Genomic DNA, 15,978 nt, shown 5'->3' with positions numbered 1-15,978 from the left:
CTTGTTGTTCTCTTGTCCTGGGTTTGTTAACACCTCTTCCCTTCCCCCTACCTCCCCCTCTCCCATGTCCCCCCTGAACTGTAGGTCCCGTTGTTTTCTCCTCCAGATTGTTCATCCAGCCTGTCCTATCCAGACAGACCTCAAACAGAATAATTAACCATATGAAAGGCAAGCAATCAGCCAGCCCTGGGCAGGAAGGTGGGTCCAGTGCCCCTCTGCCCTCTCAGTCTGCCAGTGCCCTTACAGGATCTTTCAGTGCAGAGAGAGTCATCAACAATACCTGAAGGGGTTCTCCCATCCCAGGAGAACTTCCACAAATGCTGCAAGGGCTGAGAATTAATAACCCTGTGCTAACGGCCAGAACTACAAACAATTTACCGTAGGTTAATTTCATTCTAGATATGTACCCTAATGATCAAGATGTGCCTGATCTATGAAAAGATATCAAGGAAAGCCATGGAAATATTGAATAATGAGGGAAGGGGCCGAAGCGGGTCCTGTCTGCTTGGGTCTGGGTGGGTTTTCTTCCTCGTCCCTTGTGTGAGGTCTGCTGATTGTTTGCTGTGCGCTTACCCTCTCTTAGACCCACTCCCCCTGGGACGCTCCTATGGTACCTCCTGCAAAGCGGCTGCTGTGGAACTGGAGAGAAGTGGGTCTTCGCTACCTTTGTGTTACCTCCCGTGGTGTATTCACCACCTCCCCCTCCGTGTTCCATGTATGACTACTGAGCAGACAGGGCATGCAGTCATTCCTCATATCGAGTGAAGAACATTTGTACTGAAGTCCGAGCCACGCACAACTGGACTTGCCTTCTTTGTATGTCACAGGGTGCCAGCTTTCACTATCCCGACCAGGAGCCAGGACTGAGTGGTATGTAACTTTATCAGACCCCAAAGCACATAGGCTACAGCCTCCTACAGGTCCCCCCCCCCACTCGCCCCCCAATGCCATAGAGTCCATTAGTACTTATGGTGGTCTTAGGTAGTGTTTCTGCGGCTGTAAGTCTTAATGGGAGTAGTTTCATCTTGCTTCCGTTGAGCAGCTGGTGGGCTTGAACCACCGCCCCTGCAGTTGGCAGTCTATTGCCTAACCCACATCAGCACCAGGACTCCATTTCATTGGGATACGTTTGTTGCTCCCTCTGGCTTCTTTTCCTGCCACACTTCCAGGGTCAACAAGTATTATTTACTGATCCTCTCCACTTAGCTTTGGGTTCCTTCACATAAAAGGCTCTCAGCAAGTAATTGTCCCAAGAATAAAGCAATGATCCTTCAAGTGTTGCAGAGCGTGGGAGGCAGACAAGCTTCTGCAGTGTGGCTTCTAAGATGGGTATGCATCTCTTAAGCCTCACCTATGTTCCATAGCTGAAAGGGGCATCATTACCCGTTGCTTGTTTCGCTGAGCTGCTGCTTCACACCAAGCTTTTCAAGTCAAACTAAAATTAGTACTGAGTGTCTGAACTCTTGCCAGAGCACACAGAACGAGCGTGTGCTCGTTGTGCTAGTTGGGAAGCTGCCTGGCCTTCTGAGCAACTAGGAAGTGGGCTGACACCTAAGATTGGCCAGTGTTTTCTCTTTCATCCTCTGAAGACAAAGCACAGGGTCTGATTAAACTGTGGCTCCGCAGAGATCAGTATCTTATCCCAGATCTTTTCCTATGTGACAAAGCTCCTGGATAAATAAATAAGTAAATCAACTCATGAATATCAGACCTCATATTTGAACCCGTATAGATCCCTCTGCTTTCTACCTCTGCTCACACACACACCCTGCCCCCAGGGAAGAGCTTGTCTGGGTCCCCTGACCCCTGCAGACTGTCTGTGTGTACTGCTGCTGTGTTGTCTCTCCCACCTTGCTTCATTTATCTCTGGCATCCTGTCCACTGAGTCATGACTCGCTTCATTTCGTCGCATGGGACTCTTTCCGCTTGTGTAATGGAGGCACAGTTGGCCAGCTCTTGGAGACTCTCCATGCTCAAAGAAGTCCTTGCTTCTCCATCTCTCTCATTTGGATTGACATCAAAGCTGGAAAAGGTTACTGCTGACGTTATTGAACCTTTTCAGTATGCAGATTATATAATGGCACAAATAATTTTATATTGGCATAATCAAATTCTTAACTATTCATTTTTATCACTGCCTGTTCAATATGTCAAGCTGTAAAGTGGAAGATTTTAGATTTATGGGAGTAACCTAGATCTGAAAGAAGAAGAAATGTGAAATGCTGAATTCTGAAGTGCAAGCTCCACCACCGGACTGTAGACTTCATGAAGATAGAGGCAATGCCACATAGGCCACTGTAGCCACTGTTCCTGCCCAACGGCAGCCTGTCGACCCTCCTTGAATAACCAGTGGAGACATAAATGGAACCCCGCTTGGGCCTTCTAACCTCCCAGTGCCTACTATGGTTCCTTACAACAGTAGAAACTGATAAATATTGTCTGACTCGTTTTAAGAATCCAGTGGACTCACTGAAAAACATATTGCCTGTGCTTTAGCTTACATAAGTATAATTAGTCAAAATACTGTATTCTTTCAGTTGTGCAACTAATGGTGCTATTGTTAGGTGCTATCAGCTGGCTCATGTCGACCCTGTGCACAATGCTGCCTGGTTCAGCGCCATCTTCCCAGTTGTTCCTCTGCTGGAACCCACTGTGTCCATCCATGAAATAGATGTATGTACTATATTTCATGAGTATGAAATAACGTGGCAGTGAGTGACAAATGTGATCATGAAAAACAAGGCAGAATTTAAGAGGATGGGTATTAGTTATTTAAAATAAGATGGCCGTGTAAATGGATGAGTGATATTTTTATGTAAAATACTTGGACAATTAAATACAAAAATGAGGATCGATACTTTAGGCAAGCATCATCATTATACCCTTTTGGGCCATGGTAGTGGAATCTGCCTCTCCCATTTTCATAGTGATCTTAGAGCAAAAAAAATTATTTGAGATAGGTATTTTCCTAGCTTTGGGGGAAGGCTTTGAACCAGTTCTCCCCAGTTCGGTCATAGGTGATGAAGCAAAATCAGAATTGACCTGAATTTATGAAACCATAACTAGAACTGGAAAAAGGATGGGTTCACGCCATGCTAGAAACTTAGCCTCTTGCTTAGAAAATCAGGGCAACATACACATTGCTTAGCAACCAAAGCTCTTGACCATGAAAGTCAGAAACAATGGTGCCTTGCTCACAGAGGCCGGCCGACCATGCCACTGTGAATGTGTGTTGTCGGCAGTGCAGGCAGTAATCCAATATCCTGAATCGGGTTCCTCCCATGCAGTGGTTCTCCACCTTCCTCCTGCCGCGACCCTTTCATACAGTTCCTGTGGTGGTGACCCCCAACCATAACATTATTTTCGTTGCTACTTCATCACTGTCATTGTGCTACTGTGATGAATCGGGCGACCCCTGTGAAAGGATCGTTTGACCCCCCAAAGGGGTCGCGGCCCACAGGTTGAGAACCACTGTTCCAAGGGTCTCCCACTCCAGGGCTTCACCTCATGATTTTTGCTGTTCCCGTTATCATTCCACTTCACCAAAATTTTAAGCATTTGGATATCTGTTCTAGTTTTATTTTGTTGCCCATGACTCAACAGGTTTCAACACTTTGAACTCTTGTTTGGGGAGAATATAATTCATCAACTGCGTCCCATCCTTTTCTTAGTCAAACATGGGCTTTTAAGATCAGCATGGACCCTCTGGGACACAAACTCAAATTCGAATATCTTAAAATCATTGATGTGATACATTTATTTGGGCAGGTATAATTAGTGATGAGGGGAATCAAATCAATGCTCTGTGGGGGTTATAAACTGGCTTTCAGGTGAAAGCGTTCTGGCTGAGATGGGTGAGGTATGAGGGTGGTAGCACTTTCTATGAGGTGAAGTTGCAGACTTGGTTAAAATGAGTTACTGGATGACAATGTGGTTTGAAACCCAGAGGAGATGTGTCTGCATATTTATTAGTAGTTCGTCCACTAAGTTTGGTGCTGCCTCAAGGTTCAAGTTCTGTCTTGTGTTAGCCCAACTTCACTTGGAACATAACAGTGAAGTCTTATTTAATTGCCTGAGGATGCATGGCTTTACTGTTTGACGAAATACATCTGTATTTGGACATGAGGAGTAGGAAGTCAGATGAGCCCATGTTTGGGAGGGAAATAAGAAGCATGACTACAGGAGGGGGTCAGATCGGCGTCAAGTATAATCTTACATCTGGATCCTCTTTGCAGATGATTCAGTCCCTCAAGGCATTGATTGAAAATGCAGATGCTGTGTATGAGAAGATTGTACATTGTCAGAAGGCAGGTAAGTGAAAGATGTATCCTTTGTCTTTTTTTTTTTTTTTACATTATATTATGGGTTTATTGAAGACAAAGATCAAGTCTTTTTTTATATCACATAGGTCATAAATATTTTTAAAGAAATCACAATGTTCACAACGCCAATAGCAATGCAGTCTACCTGTAACATAGGTAAATTCCTCTTGGAATTGATCAGCAATGTGTAACAAGATTATGAAAGCTATTAGCAACTCAGGCTACAAGAAGAGACAAAAATCAAATGATCCCCGATTTACACTAAGTAAGATTTTGAGTTTGCTCTGTGATCAATAGAATTTGGGGGGCAAAATGATGTCAAGTAATATTAGCAATATAATTTGAACTCAATTTAAGTTTTAGAAAACATGTCACCAATTTTTAAGAGCAAGCAAGCCCTGTTACCAGATTACCCTATTTATTCAGTCTGTACACTGAGCAAAAAGTCTGAGAAGCCGGACTAAATGTGGAAGGAGATGAGTGGAAGAGAATTGTGAACATTCTGACCTGTGCCGACAACAGCACTCTTTCTTTTTCTGCTTCAACTGCAAACTTAAATCACTTCTTGATGAAGATCAAAGACTTTCATTTAGACATACCTCAATATAAATAAAACAAAACCCCACAACTGGACCAACAAACAACATGATAAATCCCTCTTCTGTTACAGTCCGTTTAGCGGCACCATATTTTTTGTCCCTGTTTCTGCAAGACTGTTGTTATTTTTTTCTTTTTGGGGTATTTCATCAAGAAAATGAGATCTGAAAAAAATATGCAACCATCTTAAAGAAATGCCAGCAAACGTGGTTCTCAACCCTGGATACCAAACCCCCTTGGAGAACCTTAAAGCTCTGTGGACAATGGGGATGAATTAAATAGATGTTGAAATTCTCCAGGTGTTTATCATGCACAGCCAAGATGAAGAATCCCTTCCTCTCATCACCTGGGCAACCAACCCATGCCTTTCTAGTTAAGGCAGACAAGGTGCGGCTCGAGGGCAAAGTTAGAACAGAGAAATAATGGTCTCAAGGAAAGTGAGCCTCGGCTACCTCTCTGGACATGTTGTAATAAATACATTGGCTTCCTTTTTTCTTTTACTAATGTTAAGTTATCATACACATGTTACACTAGATCATAAAATTCTAATTTTGTAAACAACCACCTGGCTACTCCTAGATGTAGCAAGGTCCACCTCCCCCATGCCTCCCCCAATATCAAGTATTCTGTATTGTAACACCAGTAGACAAAATGGAGCTCTTCTCAGTTTTGCAAATTTGCTTGAGTGTCAATTTGGAAAACACTGATGTGGAGAATATATATGAATCAGCAATGAAAACATCTGTTCTGAAGTTCCGAGGTTCTGGGCTGCAGGCATCAACCTTTAAAGTCAAGGCCATGTGGCTGTTACCTAGCCTGGTGTCAGGGTAACTAGATCTTATCTCAGCAGCGTAGTGGGCGGGCCCATTGAGAATACCCCGAAGACAAAGATATGCATGCATTTAGTGTATGTATGTTTTTTTGAAGGAATATCTACATTAGCGACTTGTAAACAAACTTATTAGCAAAAATCATTAGCAAAGAGAATTTCCTCTTTCAAATTCTTTTGGGGTTCAACCTCCAGATGAATCCACCACTCTAGACAAGTTGCTTCAAATACCCTTTTGATCATACCCTTTACAGAATCGTCCAGTAATTCCCTAGCATCCCTTTAAGCTAATCTAAGCCACTAACACTCACGAAAGGTCTTCTATCAACTGGCCCACTCATTTGGTCAATACAATGTATTTATTAATTAAGCCATCTGTTCCTCCTTTTAAACATCTACTGTGCATCAAGTACTTGGTAGCTATAGCATACCCCCCCCAAAAAAAATTTTTTTTAATCACCAAGCCTGGATTTTGCTTTTTCAGGATCTTGAAATTAAACAGGAATTAGGAAGGTAAACACATATTTAAGTAACACTTATTCCACCAAAGGCATTGACCCATTCTATCCGTAGCACAGGAGCCTGAACATGATTTGCAAGGCAGTGGGGAGCCATTGGTTTTAGAGCTGAGGGGGAGAAGAGCTGAGTTTTGAGGTGATGGCCTTAGCGATGTGCAGAATATTCTGGTGAGCAGAACCCAGCAAAGGGTCTATCAGGAAGCTATTCACAATCATAGAGGAAGATACCTAAGCGAAACGGCTCTGGAAGCAGCGAGGAAGGGAAGGAAGATCCAGTGGGTCATCTGATGCCACCCTGGAGCTGGCGCTTCCACAGTCTCTGCGAGTTTCTAGTCTCTTGGATTTTCATATTCTATCTTTCCATCGATCTGTATTCTTTTTTCTCTTCAATTTGTGTCAACACTCTTTTTGGAGACTTTTATGACTCCAGGCTTTATTTTCCCCAATCATTCGCTTCAACACTTGAGTCCGTTCATTTGTTTCAGATGATAAAGCTTCTCAGTAATTGTGCATTTTACTCCTGCACTTCATTTTCCAAACAGGATAATAAGCTCCTATGGCACCAAGATTGTATGTTCAGCTACTCTCTGTATTTTACCCATGACATCTGTCCTACCGTTCTGTGTAGAGTTGTCGCCCAAATATTAACTGACTAAATGTGATTTGACTTATTAAGTATTCAGCTCTATTAAACATGAGTATCGCTATGAGAATTGCCAACTACTAAAATTTGAAACTACATTTGTTAGGAAGAAGAACTGTTTATTAATTCAGCAATTTGAGTGATTGTCAATTCTTTGCAACTTCATTGGCTAGGGAAATCTGATCACTTCTAGCATAATGTGGCTTTGTGTTCTGTTTGGTTTCAAATAAAGAACGCCTTGTGTTTATATTGAAAACATAGCTTGTATTTCAATCAATGCTGAAGACACCTGTCTATTCGAGGTTTCTTTTTGGGGGATGGGGGGAATAACCACTGTGTGAAGTTTCATGTTGCTCTGGGTTTAAAGATCTTTATGCATATTAAAGATTATCCTCTGCGTTCACAGTTACTGCTGAACGCCTACACAGCCTTCTGTTATCCCGAGGACTTATTTTAGGTCCCTTGATCTTTTGTTTCTCCTACTTACAGTTATGATAGAGGCTTACAGTCCTTAGTCATATGAAGAATTGCTCATTTGTATTGGGCTCCAAAGACTCGTGAATAAGATTTTTACTCGTGATAAGTAATTGCTACTCTGTTTGCAAAACTCCAATCTTGCCGCAACAAATGAGAAGATATAGGTCATCAGAGTGCTGCAAGGGAGGGTTACTTTAGAACTTTTAAAATATTTTGGGCACCAATTTATAACCCTCATTTAAAGAATTAAATGAAAAATAAGGGCTTGGCTCCTCCACCCTCAATCACGTGGCTGCCGTAGCAAAGTGTGGTGAAGAAATCAGATGGTGCTTGGCTCAGGAAAAATAGGACGTGGAGGCTTAAAGGCTTGGCTCAAAACAAGCAGCCGTCTAAGTAAGGCATCAACCAAGTCCACACAAAAGAAGCACCAAGCCTGTGTGATCCAAGGATTGTAAAGAATAAGACCCAAACCAGGAGAGGGAAGCAGTACCAGGGCCTAAATTCTAAACACCCAGTGTATGGAAAGCTATGGAGGATATGGTAACCCAAAAATCTATTTTCAGGACTCTACCTGGACTGTGCCTCCCTGCTAAATCACCAATACACATAGAGTAGAAATTTTGCGAACCCTAATATGAGACAAAGAGTGTTGCAAAGTGGATTTAAGTACCTGTATATAGGCTGGAATGTAACGCCTTGTCATTTGATTTTCCTCTGGACTCAGTGTGAATTTATTTTTTTTAAAAATTTTATATTCTCTGCTTTCTCCTTGAATCTAGGACCTAGATTAAGGTCTTTCTATGTTTTATATGGTCCTTGTTGCTGGGACCTTGTTTGCTTGCCCTTGTTTTGTATATTTATCTGTATAGGGAAACTGGGATGGGTGAATGTCTGAAAACAGCAGATGGATGAATGATTACATGGGGGCATGGAAAGGCGCTATGAGGTCATAATGGGAAGTCAACATCAATGGATACAGGCTGGAAGAACAGCTTCCAAAGTTGATTATGGAGATGACTGTACAACCCTTCCTTTTCTCATTATTTAATTATTTATTTCTTTTCCTTTTTTGTTCATTTAAAAAAATTTTTAGTTTAAAGATCATTGTATTGGGGGCTCGTACAGCTCATGTAACCATCCATTCATCAATTGTATCAAGCATATTTGTACATATGTATGCAACCCTTCTTGATATGATTGAACTATCAAATTGTATGATATGTTAATTATAACTCAATATAATTTAAGTAAATATATATGATACTTTTGTGCATGGCAAAAAGTAAAACCAATTTGAGATCGTGCAAATATTAAATTTTCAACAAAATTCAAGTGGCTATTCACACATTATTGAATCTGCAACAAGTTTGCAAAGAATGTTGCCTCACATAACACGGCAGTTTTCAAATGGATCGAGTGTTTTAAGGACGGTCAGGAAGACCTCACAGGTGATCCAAGAGGGAGAGCCACCAACCTTGACAAGTGAGGAAACTGGCTGAAGTCCAGAAACTGGTTGAAGAAGGGAAGTACCAGCGATGTGGTAGCGAATGAAGTTGGAACCTCACATGGTTGGGTTCTTTCAGTGTTAAATAGACATGTTGGCTTCAGCAGGCTTTCAGTTCCATGGATGCCACGAGCATTGGGTGATGGTACTCTTGCTCAAAGAGCTGATCTTTCCATCCATCTTTTAAGCACCATTGAAGCTATGAAGATGGTTTTATGTATCAAAATCAAGTCTTGGATATACCAACATGATCCAGATAGCCAAGTCCAGTCTTAACAGTTGTATCAGAGGGGCTTTGGGGATGGGTAAATTCAAGGCATAAGGATTCCCACAGAAGGTTATGATGCCCTGCCAGCAGAAGAATTTATTTCAGAGGACGACACTGAATCTGCAGCGCTGGGAGAGGGACATTTCTGATCAGAGCACATGGGAGCAGATGAAGGGGGAGGAGGAGAAAGTGGAGCACATCCTGGGCCACCAGGCCTTGTGGATGAGGTTCCCGCTCAGAGCAGCCAGTCTACAGAGAAGACTACATGGCTGGCCCCACTATGAGACATGACGTCCCACACTGACCCATAGCCCTACAGGGGACAACACCAGAGACACAGTGTGGGAATTGCACCCGATCTGATTATGCCACACCAAGGCAAAACACTAAGGGGGTGCAACAGAACAGCAAGGGAACAGAGCAGCGAGGTCCCCAGGGAATGCTGAAGGTAGACTTTGGGGCCAGGGCTTGTTGCCCGGACAAACTGGACTGGAAAACACGCCGAAAGGCCAACAAACAATTCTTGCACTAACTACAAGCTTTTCTTTCTTGTTTTGTTGTGTTTTGTTTTGTTTTTTGTCATTGGTTTGTTGTTGTTGTATATTGTTGCTTGGTTTTGTTTTGTCTTGTTTTTGTGCATGTTATTATATCCGCAGGTCTGTCTAAATAAGATAGGCTGGATGAACAATCTGGAGGAGAAAACAACGGGACCAACAGTTCCAGGGGGACATGGGAGAGGGGGAGGTGGGGGGAAAGGTAGTGGTGTTAACAAACCCAGAGACAAGGGAACAACAAGTGATCCAAATGGGTGATGAGGAGGGTGTAGGAGGCCTGGTAGGGCATGATCAACTCTCACTTCCCACGGCTAACCGGCTCTGCTGTGCCAGCTATGTGCCACCCCCCTTTTTTTTTTTTTAACGCCTTTCTAATTTGCTGCTTCTAGTCTGCTGGGCAGGAGTGCTAGTGGCATAGTGGTTGTGCAATAGGTTGCCACCTGCAAGGTCAGCAGTTTGAAACCACCAGCCCCTCCTCAGGAGAAAGACAGAGCATTCGACTGCCCTACACAATTAGAATCTTCAACGCTCACAGGGGCAGCACTGCCCTCTCCTATAGGTTCACATCAATTTGATGGCAGTGAGCTTGGTGTTGGGTCTATGGTTTCCAGAGTCCGCTGGGGCGGTTGGCATTTCAGCTATGATCAAACCTGGTGAAAGTGACTTACCTAAAAGCTGACGAGGGTCTGACCACTCAGGGAGACAACCTACACGCCCAGACCCAACTTACACAACCCAGGGTTTAAAGACACAGAGATACCTTTTCTCACCGGCATGCTCCTTGGTTCTTAGTGTGTCCTGAGGAGCTGTGGCGCCCAGGAAGCCATGTGTCTCACATCCCTATCTTGTCCAACCCAGCAAGCTGAAAGTCAACTGTTCACTGTGAAAGCACTGCACCTGTGCGCTTCTGGAAAACTTTCGCCCAAGAGAAAATAGCTTTTGCTTTGGTGGACCTCAGAAGGCAGCTCTGCTCTTAGGTTTTGCATGATGGATGAAAGGATGCAGCTACCTCGTTGTTGTGCTTCCCCCCACCCACCCCCCAGCCCCATGCCATGTCTTGCTGTCTGACTTTCCATTAGTCACCTGAACCCCTCTGTGTGTCACCTTCCTCCTTCTACATGATTCTCTATGACCCGAGATCAACTGTATAAACAGCAGTTTTGACATGAACTGAAATGAGTTACTTACATAGATTAAAAGACTACACTGGTAATCCCATACAGTGGCCCACCAAACCCCCAAAACACCTGACCTTGAGTTAATCCTTTATAAGGACTCTGTGTAGGGTTTCAGAGATGGCACATCTGTATGGGAGCAGACAGCCACTGGCAGGTTTGAACCACCACCCTTGTGGTTAGCACCCCAGCGCCTAGCCCACAGCTCTGCCAGGGGCTTCAGCAGTTGTAACCAGTCAGCATGAATTTCAAGGGGAAAGTCCATACCTGGCTTGGAAGATGAGAAGAGTCTCTAAAGGTTAAATGTAGGCAGTCACGCTCCGATGTGGGCCGCTCCTTTGGAGCCCTGGGCATCTTCTCACAGACTTGGCGTTGGATAATCAGAGACTCTCTCAGGCAAATAAGAATTAATTAACTAACAATTAGAGAAGCCAACGGAAGCCAAGATATAGCCAGGCCCTTAGCAGCTTCCTTCTCTCCTTTTAATTCTCCCAAAAGGAACCTCCATCCCTGACAAGGGAGGGCAAAGAGAGTGCTTATCCGGGACTAGGGCAACTTGGAGAGAAAGCTTCAAAGGGAGAGGCTTGTCCACTGGATGCCCTATCTCACTGCCCCTCTCCCCTGCCAGTGCCCACCACTTGGTGCTGCTTCGATACCCCCACATCAACTTCCAAACGCATGAGGTTTTTCCTAAATGTACTCCGAACATCCTGGAGACTCCCGTTTAAAATGCAGTTCTTTGCCTCATCCCCTAAATCTTGAGTCTTTGGGGTGGAGCTCAGCAATTGGCTTTTCAGTGAGCACATTCAGGCTGAGAACATCTCTTGGGAGGGTGGAACAGAGTGGACTCCTGCTGTATGTCTGAGCCCCCTTCCTCGGCCCCTCAGGGCTAGGGGCAACGTAGGTGGAATGGGCATTCCAGGCAAAGAGAAGACCATGTGTCCGTAAGAGGGCTTGCACCAGAAGTCAAGAGTACTATGGGGCCAATGAGGCTACTGGCGCAGACAGTGAAATAACAGAGACCCAAGAACATTAACATGAAAACAAAACAAAATCACCACCACCACCACAGGGTGCATTAGGCCACATGAGAAAGAATTCTGTGTAGCAGAAACATTCTGAAGCAAAGTCAGAATGAAAAGTAGCCAAAAAATATTTGGAATACGTATTCTAAATGAAAAGAGAGAGAAGATCCGTATATATATTTATGTGTGTATATAAATAGATATATATATCCTACAATACAGGGCATTTAAGTGTATATATCCTACAAATTAATAAGAAAAGCAACAAACCAATGTTCATATTTCTTGCAAAGAAGGTAAATAGTTCATAGTACAGGAAATTCAGAGACTTTTAAAATGAAAAGAAGTTTAACTTTTTACATACTGTTGAACCTTATGACTACATTGTCTCTTCAAAAATAAAAATCTATGCAATTGTCAACCGAACGATCAGTGGACAGTGTGTGATCACAAAGACCATCTGTGTTATGGAAATTCTGCCAAACTGGAAGAGAAAGAATCCATTTAAGGGTGATGCCCCACCCCAAAACGTTGTAGACATAAGGGACCTTGATCCTAGATCTGGACTTCATGGATATGTTTTAGAGACCTGGCTTATCTGTTCCATCTCATATAGAATGGGATTTGACAGCTCGAAATCTTACCTGAGAATAATCTGGCTTTTGTTCATGCCAAGATTGTTTGGGAAGAAGGGCAACAAAGAGAGACTACCCCCTGGAACTTTATAAAAAAGTCTTCGAGCGGTTCCATGTCTCCATGGGGGTGATGGAGGGGTATATGCCCACCTGTCAGCAGTACCTGGACTTCAGGCCCCCGGAGGTGGTGAGCATAGCATGTATCTTGTAGAGGCTGTATACTTTAATAGACACTATATGTAAATTAGTTGGGGAGCATCTATTAGCCATCTATGATTGTTTTCTTTAGGTATCATGATATTGTGTGGCGTTGAATGGTGTTAATCAGGTGGTCTCTTGACTGAGGTCACAAGCAAGCAAGCAAAAAGCCCTATTGCTGGTGAGTCGATGCCTACTGGGAGAGACCCAGTAGGAGGCAGAGGACCCCCACAGGGCTTTCCAGGCTGTCGTCTTTGTGGACACAGACTGCCACCTCTGTAACCCAGGCAACAGCTCATGGGTGCGAACCACCAGCTCTTTGATTGGGAGGCAAATGCTTCATCACCGAGCCAGGAGAGCTGCTTTGAAGTCCCAGATAAATCTCTATCAGAGAACATCTTCAGAGATGCCCTTGGCTGCTACCCCAAAGGCCAGGGGTTTGAACTCACCAGCCTCTGGGAGAAAAATGTGGCAGGCGGCTTCCGTAAAGATTGATCTCTTGGAAACCCCAGGGGACCGTTGCACTCTGTCCCATCGGGTCCCTTTGAGTTGGAATCAGCTCCCCGCAGTTCATTGCGGTGAGTCAATTCCTAGGGAAACTTCTAGGAAATATCCCATGAAACCTAATTTGAGGAGTATAAATTAAATGTAGACATATACCTCTTTTGTTCACTCTTTGAAAGATTTGACACATTGCTTTTGGTTTCTATCTTAGACACACACAAACTTTTAAGTATAGGAAATTTTTATTTTTCATTTTCAATAAAACAAATACTTGCTACCTAAAATAGTCTTGCCTAAAATGTTTAGTTTCCTGCTGGGGATTAATAAGAAATTATTTCTATTGAACTTATAAATTGCTTGACTTTGCAAGAAACACGTTTTTTTCCCTTCATTATTTTAGAATTGCATAGCATTTAAAGATAGTGATATTTTAAAACGTTAAGAAATCCGTGGCAACAGTTTAACAAATTGCATGAGTCAAGATCAAGTTTTAAATATTTTATGTACATTCCAAGACTTAAATCCTACTAGACGTGAACATTTGCCTTTTCTGTCTGTTGTTCTCCCTTCCATCGTACAATATGGCCTGACTTTGTAGAACTGCGGTTCTCAACTGGGGCAACTCTGCTCCACCCATAACCTCAGAGAGATTTAACAAGGCCTGTAGTCACCTATGGGAGAGGTGTCATTGGTATCTAGCAGGTAGAGCCCAAGGGTCTCGTAGACATCTCCCAGGTTGCACACAACAGACTCCTACAACAAAGAAGTATCTGGCCCGACAAGTTAAACAACAATTTTTTTTAAGTGTCAAGATTAAGAAACCCTGTGACACAGGATGAGCCAATTCCCATTTTAAGAACAGCCTGTTGACTTAATTCTGAAAATACATACTTTGTAATTGGCAAAGGCTACTTAAAAGGAGTCTCTGGCACTGGGGTGGAGCTCACACAAATGTTTTTACAGCGGTTATGTTTGTGATCGGGGAACTTTTTAGCACGGGAAAGTAAAATTTTCCATTGAAAAAAATCTAGTCTTAAAGGATATCAGGGTTGAAGTTCAATACGTCTGTTTTATGCATACTTTTAAAACTTATTTTTTGCTTCTAAGATTTTCCCAGCCATGTGGTTTACGGCACAGTTTAGATTTGTCTCCTTTCGAGGCGTAGACAATTCCCAACCAGCCTCTTGGAAAGGGGTGGCCATCTGCTTTATGTTTGACGAGAATGAATTGCATTTGTTTTGCCAGGAAGGGGAGAGGCTGCTGTCTTGCAGACTGGGTCCCTCGTCCTTGCAAAGCAAAGGCCGCTTGTTTCATGTCTTTTATTGTTTCTCTCGGGTGTTATGCGTGGGTATGGGTGCTGGACTTTCATCTAAGGTTATTTGTGATGCAAAGCAGAAAACCTGAGAGAAAAGACAGTTTCATTGTACCGCCTATGCCATGCAGTGACTTAAATTCTTACTTAAATGAGGGCATCTTAGAGATTTTAAACCCATGTGCTCCTTTTCATCATACATGATATTTACTTTAGCAGCATTACATTTCATTTTGTGTCATTACGTCTTAAACCTCTCAAGAAAGAACCTTTGCGATGCTTAGATGATAAAGTATTGCCAAGGTATAATTAGAAAATTATGTGAAACTCTCCAAATCTGAACTGTTTAGATTTGCAAGAGATAACATGGAAAGACATGCCAACTTTCTAAAACACGTTTCCTTGTACCCAAATCCAATAATGTATGTTTGCATGTCCATACCTATGTAAAGGCTTTCACACAATAACTATACGATGCTAAGTGATTTGTGTGTCCCCAACATGGACCCGTAGAGTAGCCTGCTTCTTAGTTCACAGTACCTCTCTCATTCCATGTGGACCAGAATTGAACTGAGTTCCCAAACACAGTTCCTGACTATGATCCTTCATCTGTCCTTGCTAGGCTGCTTGGCAAGCGATTGTTTATTTCCTTGGTTCTCAAATTCATTACCGCAAAGGAATTTGAGTGGGTTTTCTCCTTGGCTAACATTCTTGAAGAAAAATAACCGATAGCTTTTCCTGAGGAACAGAACCTTTGGGCTCTGGGAGGGTGAGAGGAACCTAATTCGAGGTTCTTTGGCTCCAAGACCACCCTTTTACCCTGCCCATTCAGTGCTTTCTGGACAGATATACCTCTAAGCTTTAACCCATTTCCCTGGAACTTTTGAATTGTGTAATATTCTTACACCCTTTAAACTCTAATGCTTGTAAACATACTATCGAAGAGAGGGCTTCAGAAACTTGTGGGAAGAATGGAACAAAAAGAGAACAGAATTGTACTGTTATTGCTCAGTAATATAGCAAGTTGCAGTTGTGCCTCCTGCCATCAAGTGATGGAGACACGGTGACTATTGGACAGGGTAGAACTGCTCCTGTGGATTTCCGAGGCTGTAACTCACCCACCCACCCACCCACCGACACTGAGTCAATGCTGCACTCAGAGCAACCCCACTGTGGGTTTCTGAGATTGGAATTCTTTATGGGAGGAGAAAGCCCTGTCTTTTTCCTGGGAGCTGCTGGTAGTTTCGAACTGCTGACCCTGCAAATCACAGCCCAAATGCGTAACCCCTACACCATCAGGACTCCTATTGGAATTGTATAATGTGCCAAAGTTTTCAAAGGATATATGTTTCCCGAGTTAGTGTCAATTTTCAAGTCAACTTTACAAAACGTAGATTTCTATGACCAGAGTTACCTG

At 43.1% G+C, this 15,978-nt stretch overlaps 1 protein-coding gene across 3 annotated transcripts in view; it reads left to right on the top strand.

Moving 5' to 3' along the window:
- Positions 1–15,978, top strand: part of PLCL2 (phospholipase C like 2) — a 200,128-nt gene that overhangs the window by 156,773 nt on the left and 27,377 nt on the right. For all 3 annotated transcript variants that reach the window (XM_004704015.2, XM_045297441.1, XM_045297440.1), the window contains exon 4: positions 4,236–4,311. In XM_004704015.2, coding sequence (XP_004704072.1) covers positions 4,236–4,311 — 76 coding nt within the window. The remainder of the gene's footprint in view (positions 1–4,235; positions 4,312–15,978) is intronic.

Source organism: Echinops telfairi, unplaced genomic scaffold, assembly GCF_000313985.2.
Source record: "Echinops telfairi isolate 266 unplaced genomic scaffold, ASM31398v2 ScPeMD7_7420;HRSCAF=8458, whole genome shotgun sequence".
Lineage (NCBI taxonomy): Eukaryota > Metazoa > Chordata > Mammalia > Afrosoricida > Tenrecidae > Echinops > Echinops telfairi.
This window is presented reverse-complemented; position numbering and strand designations above follow the sequence as displayed.